General features: G+C 47.4%; 1 protein-coding gene across 2 annotated transcripts in view; it reads right to left on the bottom strand.

Moving 5' to 3' along the window:
- The window catches only part of SSH1 (slingshot protein phosphatase 1), a 103172-nt gene that overhangs the window by 6266 nt on the left and 73789 nt on the right, over positions 1-23117 (bottom strand). For both annotated transcript variants that reach the window (XM_068239583.1, XM_068239592.1), the window contains one exon: positions 1462-1942. In XM_068239583.1, coding sequence (XP_068095684.1) covers positions 1462-1942 — 481 coding nt within the window. The remainder of the gene's footprint in view (positions 1-1461; positions 1943-23117) is intronic.

The raw sequence follows: 23117 nt of genomic DNA, 5'->3' as shown, positions 1-23117 counted from the left end.
TTCACCCAAGCAATTTTCTCAGAGTTTTCAATTATTTTTTTCCATAACTGGTGAAAAATTGAACATACTGTATGTGTGTGGTACATAAAAAATCTGACCAATCAGAATCAACCAAGTAAGAAACATTGATTGTAATTCTTGAATTGGAAAGATATTTAAACATTTGTATAGTGTGTGTCCACCTTAAAAATGGCTGCAGTTTACATTTTCTCCATTTAAAATGAATTGCTGAAATGTGATTGGCTGTTTTATGCTCTGTCCACTTTTCCAGAATTTCTTAACCCTGGTCACCAAGTGACCAACTGTGCCAAGTTTGGGGACTGACAGGCTGTTTTAGGTTCTGCCCAGGTAATCCCGTCAGAATCCCGGTCAGGAGCCACCCCGTGATTGCTGTGAGCCAGTCACAATGCAAGATAGGGAAAGGATGGCTCTGGTCTTAAAGGTGCCAGAGCCCTCCAGTCCAGAAATTAATAAGAGCTAAGATAAGCGTTAAACCTTAAACAGGTTTGGCTTCATGGAGGATGCAAAGCTCTAGCTGAAACAATATGAATGCTTGTAAAAAAAACTAACAAAAAAAACAAGACTCTTGCAAGGTTGCACATAAAACTTGGGTAATAATTTAAGTCCAGAAACAAACTGAAAGCCTTCAGAAGATGGTATTTCTGTATAAAATTTAAGCCACCAGCAAGAAAGTTACAGGTAGTTTTTGCAATTTTTTCTTGCCCATCTCCTTTGGGCACCATGCCATCTCTCCCCCCCCCCCCCCACAATAGTAACAAAACAAGTCTTTAGCTTACAGCAGGGGTATTTACCTGGGGGGCCGCAAGAGGCAGTCAGGATGAGGCTGGGCCGCATAAGGAATTTCACAATCGCGGCGCATCGCCGCCTCTGTCCGCCCCTCTCACTCTTCCTTCACAGAGGGGCGGGGAGAGGCAGCGATTGACGTCAGGAGGGGCAGAGCTGAAGCTGAAAGCTCTGCCCCTTCCAGGAAATGCCAGCGGATTGCCCCCCGGGCGATTTGGGGGCTCTGCAGCCCTCGTTTAGTGGCGGATTACTTGGGAGCACTGAAGCGAACTATAAGGAAGCTTTTGCCGGAAAGGGCCACAAAACATTGTATCGAGGGCCGCAAATGGCCCACGGGCCGCGAGTTTGAGACCCCTGGCTTACAGGCTAACAATGCATCTTTACAGTACTTGGCCACAGCAATCCCAGTAGACAGCAGCAATTCTGCTTGTACACACCTTTAGACTTGCAGATCAGATAGGCAGGGAACACAGGTGAATGCCAACTCTGTTGATGATGGATTGCAAAATAGAGTACATGAGTACTCCACGTTTTATATACGGTTTGCTGAAACTTTTTAGGTTCTATCACAATCACCTTTATCTATCACCTTTATTTTAGCACAATCACTGCACATAAGAACATACAAAGCCATTATAGCATAAAAAAGGGTCCTACCTCTGTGTCTTTTGGACAGCTTCTCTTGCTGCTGCCATTATAGAATTCTTTGCTAGCTCGCAGCTCTTCTCTGCTGCATCCTGTGGATACAATCTTTTTTTTCCTCTCATATTCTGCTGGCTTTAGTTCAGAGTTTTGTGGAGTTAAAGAGTGTTCAAAATCCAGCTTCTTCCTTACCTCCTGCGTCCTGAAACTGCCCTTCTCTTTGGCTTTTATTGTGCAATATGGCTCTGGAAAAGGGGACTCTTCTAGGAGGGCATCTTTCTCCAGATCTTGCACTTCAAGCAGCACATTTGGTGGGTCTGTTAATTTATGAGACTTTGTAAACTGCCTAAAGCATCTTTCCTCAGACAAAACTGGTTCCACCGCATCTTCATTGAATCCGTACCCAAAATCAGATTCTGGAAACATTACCTCTAAGTCAGTCTGAGGAATTCCTTGCTGCACATGCTGCCTCCACAGCTTGTTGTGTCTTTGTTTACTGAAAAAAATAAAAATAAAGTTAATGACTATTGTTCACAAGTATATAGGGTACCCATTTAAGTTATTTAGCCTAAGAACCAACATAACATTATGCAGTAGACCAAGAGGAATGTCTGCAATAAGCACTAGCATGCGCACACACACTTGAAAACAGAAGGTAATACCTTATGATTTACTCGTACATGTCTCCACCCCCTGAACATACATTTCGTATTATCAGTGTTCTATTTTGAACAAAGTAAATTAATCATACACAATTACACCCTATATTTTAACCACTTAAAGTGAACCAGAGCCGAAGCACCCTCATGTATTTTACCATATATATCAGTGGGAACATTAGAGAAAACACCTACCCTGCTTTCTGTTTTATTCTGCAATGCACAGCTTGCTTCTTATCAACCCTGATAAAATCCCTGACTGAGCATTCAGTCTGGCTTTGCTGTAATGACTCAGCTATAATGATTCCTGAGCAGAGCCAGCAGGGGGCAGGTTTTGGCTTGAAAAGACATGAGAGAAGACAGGGTGAGCTATAAATATTCCTGAGCAAAGTCAGACTGAATGCTCAGTCCAGGATTTTATCAGGGTTGATAAGAAGCAAGCTGTGCTGTGCAGAATGAAACAGAAAGCAGGGTAGGTGTTTTCTCAAATGTTCCCATTGATATATATATATGGTAAAATACATAAGGGTGCTTCCTCTCTTGTTCTCTTTAAGGACTGCAGTCATAAAACCCCTTACAGTGAACCTTTTCTTACTAAAGCATCATTTTTAGCTGCATTTTTAGCAAAGCTCCGCTCCATCAAAGAAAACAGCCCCGGCTTTTTATCCCTGATGCTGTGCAAAGCATGATGGGCTTTCCTATGTTGTTATTCACGTTGCTTAGCAACTGGGAAGAGTGATGAGGACACAGGACAGTTGGAACTGTGTCTCAGGCTCCCTGTCACCTCCTTTCAACCAGAAAGATGGCTGCCCTCATGAAATCAAACATTTGCCTGTTCTTTTAAAACAGGGTGGGTGAGATATTATATTACCTATCTATATTAATTAACATAACTAATGTAACTTAATGACAGTATGTTTGTTTAGGCTGGAATTCCTCTTTAAGGACTAGACACTTTTTTCCATTCAGATCGCTGCAGCTTTAACGGTTTATTGCTTGGTCATACGAGTACAATCTACCACCTAAATGAATTTTACCTCCTTTTCTTGTCACTAATACAGCTTTCTTTTGGTGCTATTTGATTGCTGCTGAGATTTTTAGTTTTTATTATATTCATCAAAAAAGACATGAATTTTGTCAAAAAAAATGTTATAGCGTTTACAAACTATGGTGCAAAAAGTGAATTTTCCCATTTTGAAGCATCTCATCTGTTTCATGAGGTGCTGAAATGCAAGGATAGTATAAATACCCCCCAAATGACCCCATTTTGGAAAGAAGACATCCCAAAGTATTCACTAAGAGGCAAGGTGAGTTCATTGAAGATTTCATTTTTTGTCACAAGTTAGCGGAAAATGACACTTTGTGACTAAAAAAAATAAAAAAAGTTTCCATTTCTGCTAACTTGCGACAAAAAAAAAAAAAAATGAAATCTGCCACGGACTCACCATGCCCCTCTCTGAATACTTTGGGGTGTTTACTTTCCAAAATGGGGTCATTTAAGGGGTGTTTACTGTCCTGGCATTTTGGGGGGTGCTAAATTGTAAGCAACCCTGTAAAGCCTAAAGGTGCTCATAGGATTTTGGGCCTCTTAGCGCACCTAGGCTGCAAAAAAGTGTCACACATGTGGTATCGCCGTACTCAGGAGAAATAGTATAATGTGTTTTGGGGTGTATTTTTACACATACCCATGCTGGGTGTGAGAAATATCTGGAAACCAAATGCCTCAAAATGACTGTTCAGGGGTATAAGCATCTGCAAATTTTGATGACAGGTGGTCTATGAGGGGCCGAATTTTTTGGAACCGGTCATAAGCAGGGTGGCCTCTTAGATGACAGGTTGTATTGGCACTGAAGTGCAGAAAGTGCAGGATGTTCTCAAATCGTGATCTGGACATGGCAGCAGAGAACATGGGCATGTGATGTATTGGGTGCGTAGACCAATAAGAACGCAATACATTCTTTTTGACTAGACCCATGTTAAGGAGAAGGCCCCAAAAAATGTTAAGTTCGGAAAATTGGAGTGGTTTCCACCGAAAAGGCTGGGCATGGTAGCTTCTTGGATTGGCGGTTGCGTATTGTGTGGCATAACGGTTGGTCTCAGCCACAATTAAAGGAGTTATCAGGCAAAAAAAAAAAAAAAAAAAAAAAAAAAAAAAAAAAAAAAAAAAAGAGTTTCACTTACCTGGGGCTTCTACCAGCCCCATGCAGCCATCCTGTGCCCTCATAGTCACCCACTGCTGCTCTGGTCCCCCTCCGTCAGCTCGTTTCGTTTTTGCCGACCTCGGGGTTGGCAGGCCGCATTGCGTACATTTTTACGCATTCCCGCTGGTGCAGGAACATTAACACATACATTTTTACACGTTAATGGTTCAATATGTAAAATTTTACACATTGAACCACTAACGCGTAAAATGTATATGTTAATGTTCTTGCACCAGCGGGAAGGCGTAAAAATGAACGCAATGAGGCCTGCTGACCCAGAGGTCGGCAAAAACTAAACGAGCTGACAGAGGGGGGCCAGAGCAGCAGTGAGTGACTACGAGGGCACAGGATGGCCCCAGGTAAATGAAACTTTTTTTTTTTGCCTGATAACTCCTTTAAGTCGTAGAGACCAGCAGTGATCAGAAAAAAAAAATCTGTCACTTGCGGTTGGGGGGGGGGGGGGGGGGGGGGAGGGGGGGGGGGGGGGAGGGTTTGGCCAGGTGATCAGAAGCCCGCAGGGAGCAGATTAGGGCCTGATCTGATGGATAGGAGTGCTAGGGTGTGAGACAGGTAGTGACAGGAGGTGATTGATGGATGTCTCAGGGGGTGATTAGAGGGGAGAATAGATGCAATCAATGCACTGGGGAGGTGATCGGAAGGGGGTCTGAGGGGGATCTGAGGGTTTGGCCGAGTGATCAGGAGCCCACACGGGGCAAATACGGGCCCGATCTGATGGATAGGTGTGTTAGGGGGTGACAGGTGGTGATTGATGGGTGTCTCAGGGTGTGATTAGAGGGGGAATAGATGCAAGCAATGCACTGGAGAGGTGATCAGGGGGCCTGAGGGTGATCTGAGGGTGTGGGCGGGTAACTGGGTGCCCGCAAAGGGCAGATTAGGGTCTGATCTGATGGGTAGCAGTGACAGGTGGTGACGGGGTGACGGGGTAATTAATAGGTGATCAGGGTGTGATTAGAGGGGAGAAGAGATGCAAGCAATGCACTGGCGAGGTGATCGGGGGGGGGGGGGGGTGTCTGAGGGTGATCCGAGGGTGTGGGCGGGTAAGTGGGTGCCCGCAAGGGGCAGATGAGGGGAGGATAGATTTATACAGTACACAGAAAGGGGGGGGTGTCTGGGGAGGATCTGAGGGTGGGGGGGGGGGGTGATCAGGAGCCCCCAGGGGGCAGTTTAGGACCTAATCTAAAATATAGCGTTGACAGATAGTGACAGGGAGTGATTGATGGGTGATTAGGGGGGTGATCGGTGTTATAAACTGTTCTTATCACCTTGCTTCGACACCATCGTCTCACAGACCGTGAGATCACTTGACTCTCCACACAGCAAACAGTAGATAGACTTTCTCAGGCTTCTTCAATGTTTACGTTATTTATTCAGGAAACAGGAATACAGATAGATACATACATCATATCCTAGCCATGCCAATCTTCATGTTGCATTACCAGCTCGTGATTAGACTCCCTGCTGGAGTCTATCAGGTACCTTCTTCCTAACTACGTTACACTAAACTACCTATGTACAGCATACATTATATCAGATTACAGAAAGGAAGAACATGCTTAGAAGTCGTCCCAGTCAGCCTTGCTAGCTAGTGCAGAAGGAAGAAGCAGAAGTAGAAGTGAGTTCTCCATCGCTCGCTCCAGATTTAATACCGACTAGGAAAGAGTTAAATATGACATCATCTTCGCCACCCCCTATATCAGTCTATTGGTGGACCCACTCGTGGTGTCATCATACACACCTACTTGATTAATAATCAATGAGGCGTTTGGCCTATATGCAGGACCGTGGATGTTTAGTAAACATGGCCAATGTTTTCTGTTCCTGTTGAGGTCAGAGTAGTCCGATGGCCTTCTTTTAGGAACATGTTCTCAGTATCTGCGTGTATCCTCTGCTACACGCAGACCCTGAGATGCCTCTGCCTGCATCACAAAACCTCTATTTATTTTAAAGACATACACTGCGGACAAGCCTTTTACATAAAACTCAGGCCAAGTAACTGAGGCCTACTTAAATTATAACAATCCCCCCTAAAACGGCTTGACCCGCAGATCCCAGCGTCTGAACCTCCCAGTACCTGGTTTCTTTTCTTTTATGTTTCACTCTTCGATGTTCGTGCTCACACAACTTCTCTGCTCTAGGCGATTACCCCTGGAAGAGAGAGAGCAAGACCTCTTGGTCTTCCTGTAACCAGGCTCTCTGGGGAGGCCCTACTTCTAAGTCCCTCTATACCACATGCTCAGCATTTGCGTCATTTCCGTATCACTCACAAACTTGCATGACCACAGAAAAGTGAAACTCGTTTGGTTGTTACTCAAGGGAGCAGTGCCAGGTGCCTTCTAAAAGAACGCCTTTATACAATCAGCTCCATCACAGGTACTACTAAACCTATACCCGTAACCCTGTATATCCCTTAATTTGAAAATATCGGTTCAGGAGATTGTTTATGAGGCACCAATCTCTGAACCAGGTTAATTTGTTTTACGTAATTTTAACACGCAACCTCACCTGGATAATGATGCCTAAAGTTGTCATCCCCATCCAGACGACCAGTGGGTGTAGAAAGAACTTTGGAACCGCAGAGGCCCAGTCCGAGTGTCCCTGGAACATCACCGGAACCTTTGTCCACCAGGTCAGACTGGAACTCACCTGCTCATTTTTGTATTCTACCTCGTGAAGATCACCTGTATCATGGTGAAATCGTACCTCTAGCTTAGTGTACTGTTTGTTTAACCTTTGTAACAAAATGTGGTCGTCTTGGATCAAAACCTGTTCCCCTTTGTCCCATGTCGTGTTCTCTTTCAGGACGGGAACTACCCGTGAAACTTTGCACTTTAGAGTTCTCTTAACAATTTGAGAAACAACGTCATCCAACCTGGATGACTGGATCCATATGGGATCTCCGCCCCCACAATATGTTCCCCTTGGAAACTCCCCCTTATCGGAACAATTATGAGAATATACCTTGAATGTATCATTAGAACTTATGTTAAAAAACCAAACCTTTCCTTCAGCCACCGGAACTATCGGTTGGGCTTCAGGGTGGATCTTTTGAATGGTAGCCTCGCATTCTGCGTTATTGAGCCTGCAGGCTTCTTCACTAAATTTTACTTGCCCCGGCCAACGCAGGTACTTCTGCAAGAATTGCCCGCATGAGGACAACTCTACTTGCTTCACCTCCCCGTCTAGCACCAAAAAAGGTTGACCTCTCAGGTCCTGGTGTGAGACACGGGTTGAGGTGGGAACCAAGGAAGTGGCGGTGCCTAAAGGAATCTTGCACCGTTTCCCTTTGTTCACCCAAACATCTCGAAGCTGCCATGCAAAAGATCCTTCTCCAGAAAAATTAATATATCTCCCCTTGTCCAATCTCAGTTGGACAGGATCTTTAAGCATCTCCCTGACAAAATATGCCCCCAACCATCCTGATTGGACCTCTTCCCCCCTTACGTCCTGAGGCACAATATGTACCTGAGGTCGGGAAGACAGTACTCTCTGCAATCTTTCAATTAAGAGTACCTCTTCACTTACCCAACTATCATGAGGATAAGCTGCTGCATATGGACTGTGTAATATCGTCCCCTGTTGTGACCTGTGTGGTGTGAATGGGGTTCCCTGTGTGGGCTTTCCCTCCCCCGGGACCGCTCTCCCCACCCTCTTTGTCACCTGGAAATGTGGCTTGATCTCTATTTTTACTTCTTGTTTCGAGAACCACCCACCCTCGGCTTTCCAGCCTTTACGTGTGTATAGTTGTTTCAGAGGCACTCTCTGCTGGTAGCTCCAGAGTGTGATGTTGTCCCCCTCGTCTCTCCGGCAGGAGAATTGACGCCTCCTGCTCGTTCCTCTCCAATCTGGAACCATCTCACTCTGCATAACCAAGACAAGGTACCCCTGAATCACACACTCCACCTTTTGCACGTACCCATTGTACTGCAATGTACCTTTTAACAAACCTTTGGATCGGTGCATCGATTCTGGGAGTGTGGTATTAAATAGCAGATTTACACTGCCATTCAATCCCCACTGCCCGCACACCTGACCCTTCAGACCTTTCACCCACATTGTGCCATGAAATTTGTTTTCTCCTGGCACAAGTGCTCTTTCCCTCCATCCCTGCTTGGTCCATCTGTGCCAATCAGAGGGAGGTGTGAAAGGATCAGTACCTTTGTCACCCAACATTAACATGCTTGGGCCTTGCATTCTCATTAACCCCTTATTATACATGAGAATGTCCTCTCTTCGTTCTCCTAGGACGGAATGGCAACCTAGGATCACCATCAGCACGGTACTCTTCATTATAAAAGCACCACCTTGGGAAAGAAAAACATTAGCAATTTGCACTATGCTTTGCTCAGACAGTTTTGTTAGTCTCTTTCCGATCTCCGAAATCTCGTGTTTTAGTCTCTTTCCAATTTCAGGAATCTCGTGTTTTAGTCTCTTTCCGATTTCAGGAATCTCGTGTTTTAGTCTCTTTCCGATTTCAGGAATCTCGTGTTCCTCCAAGCTTAGATCGGCATCTGGAACCTTTCGCTTATCCGACTGACATCTCCATCTTTGCTGCCAGCACTGCAGCTGTCTCAATTCCATATTGCCAAACACCTGAAATCGAAATACAAACAAATCAATTCTTATTAATGATTTGGGATTCGCCCTGCGGCTTGTACTCTTTACACTTTAAATTGATCAATATATACCGTAATTGATCTCGTTGCTTTATGGTTCTCATGAACTCTGTTTACTCTTATTGGTAGATTGGAGTTAAACTTCACCCCCCTACCTCAGTACTATCCTCAGTACTTACCTGTTTACAATATGCTCCCTCGGACTTCACCTATGGAAGCTCGCTTCACCTTTGGAAGCTCTCACCCCATTGCAGCTCACTCCACATCCCCCCTTATCTGTCCATGCGCGGCCGTCGCATGCACAGATTACGGATGCCACACCTGATGCTGCTTTGCAGGTGAGCCTGCAATGTTCTTACTCATTATCGCATTTACTTATCTAGAACTTCATCGCGATACCAGCTCTGCTAGAAGTTCTGTGTGTTGTACCCTCTGACCAATGTTTGCCGTGCCACCACCCCCAGACTTCACAAAAAAACGGCTGCCTCCCTGTAGGAAGGAGCACTTTGCACTTAAACTACACAGGGTGCAGGGCTAAGCATACCAGCGTCGCATGCCTGTATGCAGATCCCTGAATGCCCACATGGTAGGTAGTCACATGGCAAACAGCGTACTGATACACTGTCACTCTGTAAACGGCAATTCTATCATCTGTATAATTGCCCCATGAACTGCTGTCAGTCCTAGTTCATTGTGCTACAAATGATAGGAGCTGGAAAAAACATATTTAACCAATCAGTGGACGAAAAAAAACGCACAAAAAAACCGCTCCAGCCCAGCATAGACCTCCCAGTCCAGCTCTGGCTCTGTCCACGACAAAACCGGAAAAAACGTTACCGCTCTGCAACAGCGGCGACGGAAACCCGTATTGGTCAACTCCCTTTTTTCCACCTCCGGCACCCCCCCTGATTCGCTGTCCCCCCTTTTCTATTGGGAACTTATGCTGCACCACCCATTAAGGTGCCCCACTTACAGGAATAATCCTATAAGCAACTCAGTACAGACCCTTTCCTGATCTGCACTGTTACGTGTGTCCCTGCACCTAGCTGGGAAAAACATCTGATTCTGGCATTCCTCTCCATGGACCCAGGGAAAAGCTCAGGGGAAATACTTTGAGAACCGAGACACCCAGGAGAATGTCTCTGTATTTCTACCCCCCTTCCTTTCAGCTGCTCTGCCCGGAGCCGCGAGCACAGCCTGACGTGACGTGGATCCCCCAGCCCCTCCTCCCCCCCCTGCCATGACGTGTGGGGGCCATGACTCTCGGGGGCGGGCTCTCTCCACTGCCGCCATTTTGAGTCCTGGACTGCCAGCTAAGATGGCTGCTCCCATAGCAGCCTCTCGTTTCCTATATCTTAGGAGAAAGAACAAAATACACACAGAACAAACATTGTTATGCATAGTTACACACAGCATCGATACCTTTTACCGAGAGTCAGCCTTCCGCTACCTATCCTCTCTGGGATGCTTGCCAAACTTGAGACCAACCGCGTCACAGCTGCAATGCTAAATATTTTACATCCTAGCATCACCCAGGAACGTGGAACCCTCTCTCTCCTCACAAAACATCTGCAGTTTATCTCTGCCATAACTCAAACTTACTCAAGTTTAACTCTAAACCATATTAACAGCTAATACTGCTGAAACGCACAACAGACAAACTGGCTAAACAACATAACAGATACAGATATTTACAAGCATGCTAGCAGCTCTGACTGGAAATACGAGAAACTTGCAGAACATCTCACAAACAGAAAGACACTCGATTTCCTCTTCTATCCCCTCTCCCTCCCATCCAGTACTAACGGAAGCACCGCTGGCTTATCTCCTGCTGCGGGGGACCCCCCCCCCCCCCCCCCCCTGCTCTATCTGGACATTTTTCCCAGCCTCTGTAGAGACGGGGAGAGAAGAGAAGAGAAAAAAAAAAACCAATCGACTTCTTTCCAGCAAAAACATGCCTGAAACAAATGCAGAAATAACCACCACGTAAATATGCAACACAGGAAACTTGAATCCGAAGAAACCAAACAAAACACATAAACTCTGACAACCGCACCCTGCATTTACAAGATGCGAAGCCCGCAGCCTCCACGCTGCAATTAACACAGAATAAAACAACATAAATCAAACTTGCCTGAGCAGCAGATTCTTGGCCATACATCAGCATTCCCGCAACTTCACCTGCGAAACTTCCATGGACTCCGGAACTTTCTGAGCGTTTAATCACCGTCATCTCCGTCCCCACACTGGACTGGCTCAGTGGATCGACATCTCCTACAGCGAGTTGCGAGCTGGCCCCGGAGTGTCCCGTTCGACCCATATTTCGGCTGGTGACTACAGTGCACAATGTAGTCACAGTGTTACGTCCAAGAGTTTCGCCGCTGATTTCTCGAATCGCTGCCGTGTGCTTGGCTCCCACACACTCACACCAGCTTATCAGTATCAGCTTGATAAGCTTTACAGTCTATTCCGCTTGTTTTGCTGTGGAATATCTTGAAACCAATTTCTTCGGCCCGGCCCCGTCTGCCTATATTGCTAGGCAGGGAAGGATTTCAGCACCACTGTTATAAACTGTTCTTATCACCTTGCTTCGACACCATCGTCTCACAGACTGTGAGATCACTTGACTCTCCACACAGCAAACAGTAGATAGACTTTCTCAGGCTTCTTCAATGTTTACGTTATTTATTCAGGAAACAGGAATACAGATAGATACATACATCATATCCTAGCCATGCCAATCTTCATGTTGCATTACCAGCTCGTGATTAGACTCCCTGCTGGAGTCTATCAGGTACCTTCTTCCTAACTACGTTACACTAAACTACCTATGTACAGCATACATTATATCAGATTACAGAAAGGAAGAACATGCTTAGAAGTCGTCCCAGTCAGCCTTGCTAGCTAGTGCAGAAGGAAGAAGCAGAAGTAGAAGTGAGTTCTCCATCGCTCGCTCCAGATTTAATACCGACTAGGAAAGAGTTAAATATGACATCATCTTCGCCACCCCCTATATCAGTCTATTGGTGGACCCACTCGTGGTGTCATCATACACACCTACTTGATTAATAATCAATGAGGCGTTTGGCCTATATGCAGGACCGTGGATGTTTAGTAAACATGGCCAATGTTTTCTGTTCCTGTTGAGGTCAGAGTAGTCCGATGGCCTTCTTTTAGGAACATGTTCTCAGTATCTGCGTGTATCCTCTGCTACACGCAGACCCTGAGATGCCTCTGCCTGCATCACAAAACCTCTATTTATTTTAAAGACATACACTGCGGACAAGCCTTTTACATAAAACTCAGGCCAAGTAACTGAGGCCTACGTAAATTATAACAATCGGGTGCAAACAGTGGTCTGATGGGGTAATCGGGGGGGGGGGGGGTCTGAGGGGTGCTGTGGGCGATCAGGGGACAGGGGGGGGGGGGGGGGGGAGGATCAGTGTTTGTGTGTGCTTACTAGGGGGGCTGCCTCCTGCCGTGGTGGTCCCTCGATCACTGGGACCACCAGGGCAGGAGGCAGCCTGTATAATACGCTTTGTATACATTACAAAGGGTATTATACGCTTACTATGCGGCAGATCGGGGGTTAACAACCCGCTAATTGGCCGGCGGGTAGACGTAGCGGGTGGGCGGAGCCTAATGCCGACCCCTTGCAATTCGGTCCCCCAGGTACCAACGCCTATGGGCGTTACGCGATCCTGGGGGTGCCACTTTGCCGACGCCCATAGGTGGTGGGCGGTCGGCAAGTGGTTAAGATATAAGTGTGCATAACGTTTCAAGACAGGGGATAGGCAAGTGCATTATTTTTGTCTAATCCTGGCCCAACATAAACATCCTGGTGTGGTTATCTGTAACCAACCAGATTCCTTTCTTTGACAGCTGGGGAGAGGTTGCAGCACTTCCCAAGACATGCTGCATCTGAATGACTAACAGCATAGGTGTGCAGAGCCTAATTTATAGGCAAGATACACATCTTGCATTCAACACAGATGCACCAAATTAACATTAATGAAGGATGTTAACTTCCACAAAACTGTTTAAATGCAGAGTGTTTCGTATTGGGCCTTCTGCAGTGATGAGGTCATCCTTCTGGAAGGGACCTTAACCTCTAACTAAATTACCAAATAAGCATAGTGTGAACTAAGGCCCGGTTCACATTAGCGGCTGCTATCCGGAATCGCCGTGCCGGAGCCGTGCCGGAGCCGGACCGCATGCGGACCGGACGAAACGGACGCACGGCATAGCAATGAAAGTCTATGCGACCGTTCACATGCGTCCGTTTCGTCCGGACCGGAGCCGGACCGGATCCGGACTCCGGCGTCCGTTCCAACATGCGCTATTTTTTGGTCCGGCTGGTCCGGCTGACGTATCCGGACCGGAGCCGGAATGTTGCATCCGGCCAATGGAAACCAATGAGAACCGGAGAGCGCACAACACACTGGCTATAAAAACCGGATGTTGTACCACACTTCCTATGCTGACTCTATGGTATGGTGGCCATTTTGGATGGGGACCACATGGCACCAGCGTTCACAGAGTGGAGCAGCAGTGACTTCATGCTGGAGCTCTTTGGCAGCAATATGGAGCAGGATCTGTCTGATAGCGAGGGGGTGAGGCCCTACACATCAGAAGACCTCATCCTACAGGTGCAGCAGGTACCAGCCCTGTGGGACAAGGGGGATGCGGACCACAGCAACATCAAAAAATGCAGAGGCCTGTGGAAAAAAATTGCCAAGCTGTATGTGGAGGACTTTGAGCACTTGAGCAAGAGACAGCAAGGCACAAAGGGTATGTTGACTAGAAGTTTTTGGGGGGGGCTTGTGGTTTAAGCTTGTGATGTATTCCACTTTTGCTATGGATTTGTGTCACCCACGTGTTGCCCACCCACCCGTGGCCCACCCACCTGTTCCCCACCCACCTGTACCCCACCTGTGATGTATCCCACCCACCTGTACCCCACCTGTGATGTATCCCACCCACCTGTACCCCACCTGTGATGTATCCCACCCACCTGTACCCCACCTGTGATGTATCCCACCCACCTGTACCCCACCTGTGATGTATCCCACCCACCTGTACCCCACCTGTGATGTATCCCACCTGTGCTGTATCCCACCCACCTGTGATGTATCCCACCCACCTGTACCCCACCTGTGATGTATCCCACCCACCTGTACCCCACCTGTGATGTATCCCACCCACCTGTACCCCACCTGTGATGTATCCCACCCACCTGTACCCCACCTGTGATGTATCCCACCTGTGATGTATCCCACCCACCTGTACCCCACCTGTGATGTATCCCACCCACCTGTACCCCACCTGTGATGTATCCCACCCACCTGTACCCCACCTGTGATGTATCCCACCCACCTGTACCCCACCTGTGATGTATCCCACCCACCTGTACCCCACCTGTGATGTATCCCACCTGTGCTGTATCCCACCCACCTGTGATGTATCCCACCCACCTGTACCCCACCTGTGATGTATCCCACCCACCTGTACCCCACCTGTGATGTATCCCACCCACCTGTACCCCACCTGTGATGTATCCCACCCACCTGTACCCCACCTGTGATGTATCCCACCCACCTGTACCCCACCTGTGATGTACCCCACCTGTGCTGTATCCCACCCACCTGTGATGTATCCCACCCACCTGTACCCCACCTGTGATGTATCCCACCCACCTGTACCCCACCTGTGATGTATCCCACCCACCTGTACCCCACCTGTGATGTATCCCACCCACCTGTACCCCACCTGTGATGTATCCCACCCACCTGTACCCCACCTGTGATGTATCCCACCTGTGATGTATCCCACCCACCTGTACCCCACCTGTGATGTATCCCACCCACCTGTACCCCACCTGTGATGTATCTCACCCACCTGTACCCCACATGTGATGTATCCCACCCACCTGTACCCCACCTGTGATGTATCCCACCCACCTGTACCCCACCTGTGATGTATCCCACCCACCTGTACCCCACCTGTGATGTATCCCACCCACCTGTACCCCACCTGTCATGTATCCCACCCACCTGTACCCCACCTGTCATGTATCCCACCCACCTGTACCCCACCTGTGATGTACCCCACCTGTGCTGTATCCCACCCACCTGTGATGTATCCCACCCACCTGCGATGTACCCCACCTGTGCACATAAAACATACACAATGACCAATTATTAAACATCAATTTATTGTAAAAAATTAAGACATTTAAAATCACTTAAAAACTTGAAACTCCAAAATAAACACATTTCAACAAAACATATTAAAAACCAAACATTCACCCTCGTCCTGGTGGTGTGGTAAAATAAAGTCTCAGTTGGTCCCTGTTCCGCAGTGACACTACCCTTGGCCTGGTTGCATACCTCCGCAGGGGCATTAGTGGAAGCACATTCGGGGGTTCCGGAGTCTCTCTTTCCTCCTGCCGCACAAAGTTGTGGAGGATGCATGCTGCCTTCACCACGACAACTGCGTTGCCCGGTTTCAGCAGCATGGGCGTGTGGAACACCCTCCACTTTGACACCAGGATCCCGAAAGTGCACTCCACCATTCTCCTTGCACGGCTCAACCGAGCATTGAAGTGTAGCTGGCTGGCATCAAGTCCCCTGTCTGGGTACGGACGCATTACATGGTCGGACAGGGCGAAGGCCTCGTCCCCCACAAACACATAGGGGTAGGCCGGTGCCCTTGTCCCAGGCCAGGGTCTGTCACGGGGGAGACGCAGTCTGCCTTCCTCCATCAGCCGGCAAAGGGTCGTACGCTGGAAAATTCCAGAGTCATTGGAACTACCGTACGACCCCACATCCACGTACACAAACTTGTAGTCCGCATCTGCCACTGCCATTAGAACAATGCTGAAGTATTTTTTATAGTTGAAATAATGGCTGCCACTCCCCACGGGTTTCTGAATCCGGATGTGTTTCCCATCCAGTGCGCCAACACAATTAGGAAACTTGCACTCGGTCCAGAAGCCCTGGGCGATCTCCTCCCATTTCGTGGTGTCCGGCACAGGCATGTATCTGGCCCTCAGTCGCGTCCAAAGGATCCTCGAAGTCCTCACGACGATGCCTGCCACCGTGCTCTTCCCAATACGAAATGTGACATGTAGCGATGTATATGTTTGTCCAGTTGCGATGTACCTACAAGAGAAATAATCGAAATCAATTTTTCATGTCGTTACAGGAGAAAGGTTCAAGACAAGGTGGCGCAATATACGGGATGCATACGTGAAATGGCTACGGAAGAAAAAACTTGCCGAACGAAGTGGCAGTGGCGGGGGAAGGCGACAAAAAGACTACCAATTTGCCAAGCAATTGTCTTTCATCAATGCAAGCCTGGAACCTAGACTGTAAGTACCACTACTGTGGGCAGGAACTGAGAGCTCATTTACCATGACTTCGGCCATGTATTGCTATGGCCTCAATTCCCATGGCTAGCGAACTTTTCTCACAAGCTTTATCAAATGTTGGGTAGAAACGGTTGATAAAGTGTTTGCTAGTGTTTGCTAGCTCTGTGAATTGACGCCACATGCTGTTTGGCACACCAATAAATATTGTTTTTATCTACAGGACTGAAGACAATTTGGAGCAAGAGGAACCGACCCAGGAGGCACGGTTCAGCAGTGAGGAGAGCTTGGTGGATGATGACGTCGCCGATGTAACCTATTGCCCCGAGGAGAGGAGTAGGAGGAGGGAGTCCTTAATCCCAACTCTCTCCTTTGATGATGACTTGGCAGAAGAGAGCTTGGATGTTGAGGTTGCAGGACCGAGTGTGGAAGAAGCTGCACCTCCACAATCGACCGCTATGGAAGCTCCAGGGGAACAAGAACAAAGTGAGGAGCACCGAGAGACTGCAGCACAACCAGCGCGCAGGGCAACCCCGACACAGGCCAGAGGACGGGAAGATGCTGCCACACCACCAGTGAGGACCACCACACCAGTGAGGCGTCGAGGTACCCTCCCCCCAACAAGGAGAGAGACAGAGTCCGAGATGTCCGGGGCTGTCTCCGGACTTCTCGGGATTCTTCAGAGCCACCAAACTCTCATAACCCGGCAGTTGCAAGATGAGGACAGGGGCCATATCATGGAGCAGTACAAGTCCCACATCACTTCACTGCAATGTGAGCTCGACGCTGTACATGGGCACTACAGGGACGAGCTTAAAATGATTCATGAGATGCACAGAGGAGAAATCGACCAACTGCGTGCGCAGCATCATCAGTCGGTGGGCCAGCTGCAGAACATGATGCAGCAAATGCATCAACAAAGCAAGGAACTACTGAAATTGCAGGCACACCCGTGTTTTCACACTGTGATGTCTCTAATACCATATTTGGAAAAGGTGCCTTCCCAAAACCTGATGGCGTGCCATTCCAATTTGCTGGAGGTGATTAAACAGCACATGGACACGCCATTATTGCAACCACCAATTTTTAGACCCCCACAACCAACAGCGGTGCCCACCTGGCAATCATCACAGATGTACACCGGCTACAGAGGCAGTCAATATGGGCCACCGCTGTCAGGGTCCAGCTCATCCACGACCAGCACCCAAGAGAGTCCAGATTTCCAGGCAGCAACTCCCACCTTTTCTAGTAGTGGTGCCGATACAATTTGAAAAAAAAAGTCAAATTGTTCCTGGACATGCTCCTCTGAATACCTCCGATCCTCGGAGGAAGGATACCATCACAGGGCTTTTTAGCCCAACCTTTTCCCTGCCCCATCTCCTTCAACCAAGGTTCAGAGGTGTTCAGATGACCATGTCAGGGAACTTTTGGTTTTGCTGGACTTGAACTTTAGGGCCTGGTGTCCCCGAAAGACACTACCTGGGTCACAACCTTGTGCCTGTTGCACTGCACCTGTAGTCCTGCACCTGTGCCTTTGATTCCTCTTGTTCCTTACTTTGTTGTTCCTAATCACTTGCACAAGACCCTTGGAGCCATGGGTGAAGGACACCTTCACTGGTCGGTGAGAGGCCTAGCCTTTTCACTGACCTGTGTCCTTCATCCATGGCTCAGAGGGTCCTGTGCCAGTGGTTAGGTTTTAGAAGCACTAATAATTTAGGGCCTGGTGTCCCCGAAAGACACTACCTGGGTCACAACCTTGTGCCTGTTGCACTGCACCTGTAGTCCTGCACCTGTGCCTTTGATTCCTCTTGTTCCTTACTTTGTTGTTCCTAACCACTTGCACAAGACCCTTTGAACCATGGATGAAGGACACCTTGACTGGTCGGTGAGAGGCCTAGCCTTTTCACTGACCTGTGTCCTTCACCCATGGCTCAGAGGGTCCTGTGCCAGTGGTTAGGTTTTTAAAGCACTTCAATTTTAGGGCCTGGTGTCCCCGAAAGACACTACCTGGGTCACAACCTTGTGCCTGTTGCACTGCACCTGTAGTCCTGCTCCTCTGCCATCGGTTCCTCTTGCTCCTCACTTTGTTCTTGTTCCTAATCACTTGCACAAGACCCTTGAAACCATGGATGAAGGACACCTACACTGGTCGGTGAGAGGCCTAGCCTTTTCACTGACCTGTGTCCTTCATCCATGGCTCAGAGGGTCCTGTGCCAGTGGTTAGGTTTTTGAAGCACTAATAATTTAGGGCCTGGTGTCCCCGAAAGACACTACCTGTAGTCCTGCTCCTCTGCCATCGGTTCCTCTTGCTCCTCACTTTGTTCTTGTTCCTAATCACTTGCACAAGACCCTTGAAACCATGGATGAAGGACACCTACACTGGTCGGTGAGAGGCCTAGCCTTTTCACTGACCTGTGTCCTTCATCCATGGCTCAGAGGGACCTGTGCCAGTGGTTAGGTTTTTGAAGCACTAATAATTTAGGGCCTTTTGTCCCCAAAAGACACTACCTGTAGTCCTGCTCCTCTGCCATCGGTTCCTCTTGCTCCTCACTTTGTTCTTGTTCCTAATCACTTGCACAAGACCCTTGGAGCCATGGATGAAGGACACCTTGACTGGTCGGTGAGAGGCCTAGCCTTTTCACTGACCTGTGTCCTTCATCCATGGCTCAGAGGGTCCTGTGCCAGTGGTTAGGTTTTTGAAGCACTTCAATTTATTAGGGCCTGGTGTCCCCGAAAGACACTTGGGCAGCTATGCCCTGCAACTCTTCCAGCACAAAGTTGGTGGTTGGTGTTCCTTAAACCTGACCGGGCTATACCATAGATATGTTATTTTTTTGTCTTCCATGTTGGAAGAATGTTTCCATGTTGGAAAGTGGTTGTTTTTGCAATAAAAAAAATTTGTTTTTACATACCTCAGTGTGATGAGTAGTTGTTCTTGTGGTGTGACTGCTCTCCTGAACGTGGTATCCTTCTTCCTAAGGTCATCCTTCACCATCTCCAAAAGGGTATCAAACCTGTCAGGAGATGTAAAGGAAGAAGCTGTAAAGTATGTTGTGGGACAAGGTGTTGGGTGGAGGATGGGGGAGGTGTGTTTACAGAGGTTTGGGAGTGTTGTGGAGGGTGGGGGTGTAGTGTATAGCTAGGTATACAGGGGTGTGGGGGTCAGGGTGGTGTGTTTAGCTAGGTATACAGGGATGAGGTGTTGTGGGGGTGAGGGTGGGGTGTTTAGGAATGGTGGGGGTTGGTGTATTTAGGCCTATATACTTACAGGGGAATAGACATCCGAGTGTAGCTGTAGAACTTCTGTGGGTGTCGTCTGAGGTCCCGGTAGAGGGCCTGGAACTCTCCCTTCCTCTGCCTCCTGGCTAGTAGAGGGTGCACCCACCATCTCCTGCGAGGAGCACGCCTTCTCCCCACATAGTAGTAGGTAAACAACAGGAAGGAGAGAATTCCCAGGTAATAAGCGTAAAAAAATGACTGGATCCATGGTCCCAACTGCTGTCTCTGTATCCAAGGATGGTCTCCACACGTCCAGCTGTCTCCAACAATGACCCCAGAGCTTCTGCTGACCTCCCAGAACCCCAGGTATTTATACAGGTTGTTATCTCTTTAAGAATCCGGATCCGGACCGCAACCGTGTTCATACCGCACGGAAACCGTATGCAAACGGACCGGATCCGGACCGGATCCGGACAGGAACCGTACGGTTCAGGTCCGATCCGGCTCCGGTGCGGTCCGGACATCCGGTGCGGTTTTTGCAAAACCGCAAGTGTGAACGGGGCCTTAGGAGCGGCTGGCCATAAAATGGTTTACACACCTTATGGCTAGCTGCGCCCATTTGATATTTCAGTATTGCATTCCGTTTTTATGCGGACTTTAGGACTATAGTGCATAGTTTAGCATCTGTTTTGAATTCAAGGTGTATATTTGTCTCTAGGGGGCCTTGCATGCCTCTGTTGGCAGTCATTTCAGATGCAGCCTGGTTTTAGGATGCGCTACCATCTCTCCTCTGAACTTCCTTTCTTTGAAAAAAAAAAAATCATGCAAATTTGAACTTTTATCCAAAGACCAATGTCAAACCCAAGACCTGAAGTCTGAAATATAGATCTGCTTAGTTTAACTAAGTTATCTGAGTGAACCTTGAATTTATGATCCCTTTCAGTGGGGCTGTAGAGTCGATAAGTCGCAGAAACAGTTGAGTACCTGGAGTCAGAGTGAGTGGTTTCATATTCTAACGAGTCAGTCAGTTCATTTTTCTATCAATTCCATAGCCCTGCTAGGGCTGTGGAGTTGGAGCAGTTTTTTTTTTTGCTGCAGTACCTGGAGTCAGAGGTCTCATAAACTAAGGAGTCCGAGTTGGATGGTCTCTGTACAGACTCCACAGCCCTGCCTTTCAGGCCAGGTCAGCCATGCCTAGGCATGTGTGAAATTCACACAAGGCCTTGTCTATTGTTGTAAATAACAATCATGCTCCATGCAACATTTTGATGTCCAGTTGTATTTAATATACCTCAAATACATTTATATATATTAACAAAAAAAAATCTATTGCCCTACTGATGTCCTAATGTTTATACGTAGTGCTCTCTAAGATTTTATTCAGTACAAAGGACTCCCTACCTCCACCCATTAGGGCAGCCCCCTCCTTCGACATCTTCAAGAAGGCCCTCAAAACTCACCTTTTCACTCTGGCCTACCACCCCTCACAAGTGCTCTAAACCCGCAGCTGAACTCTGGTCCCCTACCTTTTGTGCCCCTACCTCTCCCTCTAGATTGTAAGCCTTTGGGCAGGGTCCTCCTCCTTTTGTGTCCTACCTGATCATGCACCTCCATTACTGTGTACCCATGCTATGCATTTGAGTGAACCTAACTTGCCTAATCTCCATGCTCCCCTCCAGTGACTGACTAAGTATTACCTTGTACTCATACTGTGCTGCGTGGTCTGTTTTTTCTTGTATTCCTGTATTGTCGTATTGCTGTATGTCACCTGTATTGTCATATTGTCTGTAACCTAAACTAATGTCCAGCACTGCGTAATATGTTGGCGCTTTATAAATACAATAAATAAATAAGGGATCCAGCGTCTGAAGAAAGTATATAAGAAGACAAAGCATACTCTTTGAGCCTTTTAAAAGTTAGCCAATAAATGTTATCATCCTGACTTATGTCATTTCCTGACATAACTGACAGCAAGCTAATGGCTAAGATGGTGCAATCCCTTGCACAAATGTATTTAGTGGTCATTATCTGCATATAACTCACCAGTAAATGTTGCCAATGTGATTGTTATGATAAAGAAAGGCCTCAATGTATTTGTCCGTTTTAGGTGCTTAATTTTGATCCCTGTCAGACTCTTCACTGTTGTCCCAGATTTCAAAGATACTTCCCTAAATCCCTGTTTAGTAGAGATGGTCAATAAGATGCAAAATTTTCTATCTAGCATGCAAATTATATGCAGCATGGAGGGAGGTCAAAACCAGCTAAAGCTGTATTGAACTGGCCCAATTCCAAGCAGCGTGCATTGTGCACTAGATAGGCATGCAAGGCACAAAAAGTAGCATCTCATTGATCATCTCTAAAGTTCACGCTTTAAACCTGAAGAAGCACATATAAAAATACATACAATTCTGTGTTCTATACAGCACATTGCTATGCCCGGCAATGCATTTCCGAATACATTTTCCAAGTGTGCATTAGCATGTTTTTTTGCTAAAGAAAACATTTTAGCTGCAACTTCAAAAAGACATGAACTAATATGCATGCAACCAGACACTATATGCTGTACACCTTCATGCTTTAGGCACTGACTTCCTCTGCCATATACTGTACAAAAAATGCACACTGCTGTGTAATAACACATTACACAACACACTGCAAAGGGGGGGGGGGGGGAGAGGTGTGTGTGTGTGTGTGTGTGTGTGTGTGTGTGTGTGTGTGTGTGTGTGTGTGTGTGTGTGTGTGTGTGTGTGTGTGAGAGTGTGTGTGAGTGTGTGTGTGTGTGTGAGTGTGTGAGTGTGTGAGTGTGTGAGTGTGTGAGTGTGTGTGTGTGTGTGTGTGTGTGTGTGTGTGTGTGTGTGTGTGTGTGTGTGTGTGTGTGTGTGTGTGTGTGAGATAGAGAGAGAGAGAGAGAGTGTGTGTGTGTGTGTGTGTGTGTGTGTGTGTGTGTGTGTGTGTGTGTGTGTGTGTGTGTGTGTGTGTGTGTGTGTGTGTGTGTGTGTGTGTGTGTGTGTGTGTCATCATTGCATAGACTGAGCCACTAGTGCCATTCATTTAAAGAAAAAAAAACTGCAATAAAAAAATCAATTAGAAGGTAATATAGTAGTTCCGTCCCATCCATGAAACCTCTTAAATGGTTTTCCACAGCCATATTTGAAGAAACTACTTATAAAGACAACTCTATAGACTCAGCTAACTACGGATGTCCTGTCATAATCATGCTGAGTGTGAGGGTTTCTCCCACTATCATCATTAGCAGAAGTAAAGCACCCCGCAACCGAGAGGGATATGGCGGCTGACATAGTACAACAATGCAGATTGCCTGGCTGTTCTGCTGTTCCTGTGACTCTAATATGTATAGCAATAGACCCTGAACAAGCATGCAGATCAGGTGCTCTGACTGAAGTCTGACTAGATTATCTGCATGCTTGTTTCAGGTGTGTGATTCAGACACTACTGCAGGCAAAGATCAGCAGGACTGCCAGGCAACTGGTACTGTTTATCAGAAATAAATATGGCAGACTCCATGTACTGTACTGTAGAGCTCAGTTCAGGTGCACATTAACCACTTGAGGACCCACCCTTTACCCCC

The sequence above is a fragment of the Hyperolius riggenbachi genome, chromosome 1, assembly GCF_040937935.1.
Source record: "Hyperolius riggenbachi isolate aHypRig1 chromosome 1, aHypRig1.pri, whole genome shotgun sequence".
NCBI lineage: Eukaryota > Metazoa > Chordata > Amphibia > Anura > Hyperoliidae > Hyperolius > Hyperolius riggenbachi.
The sequence above is the reverse complement of the archived record's forward strand: the minus strand, read 5'-3'. Positions and strand labels throughout refer to the sequence as shown.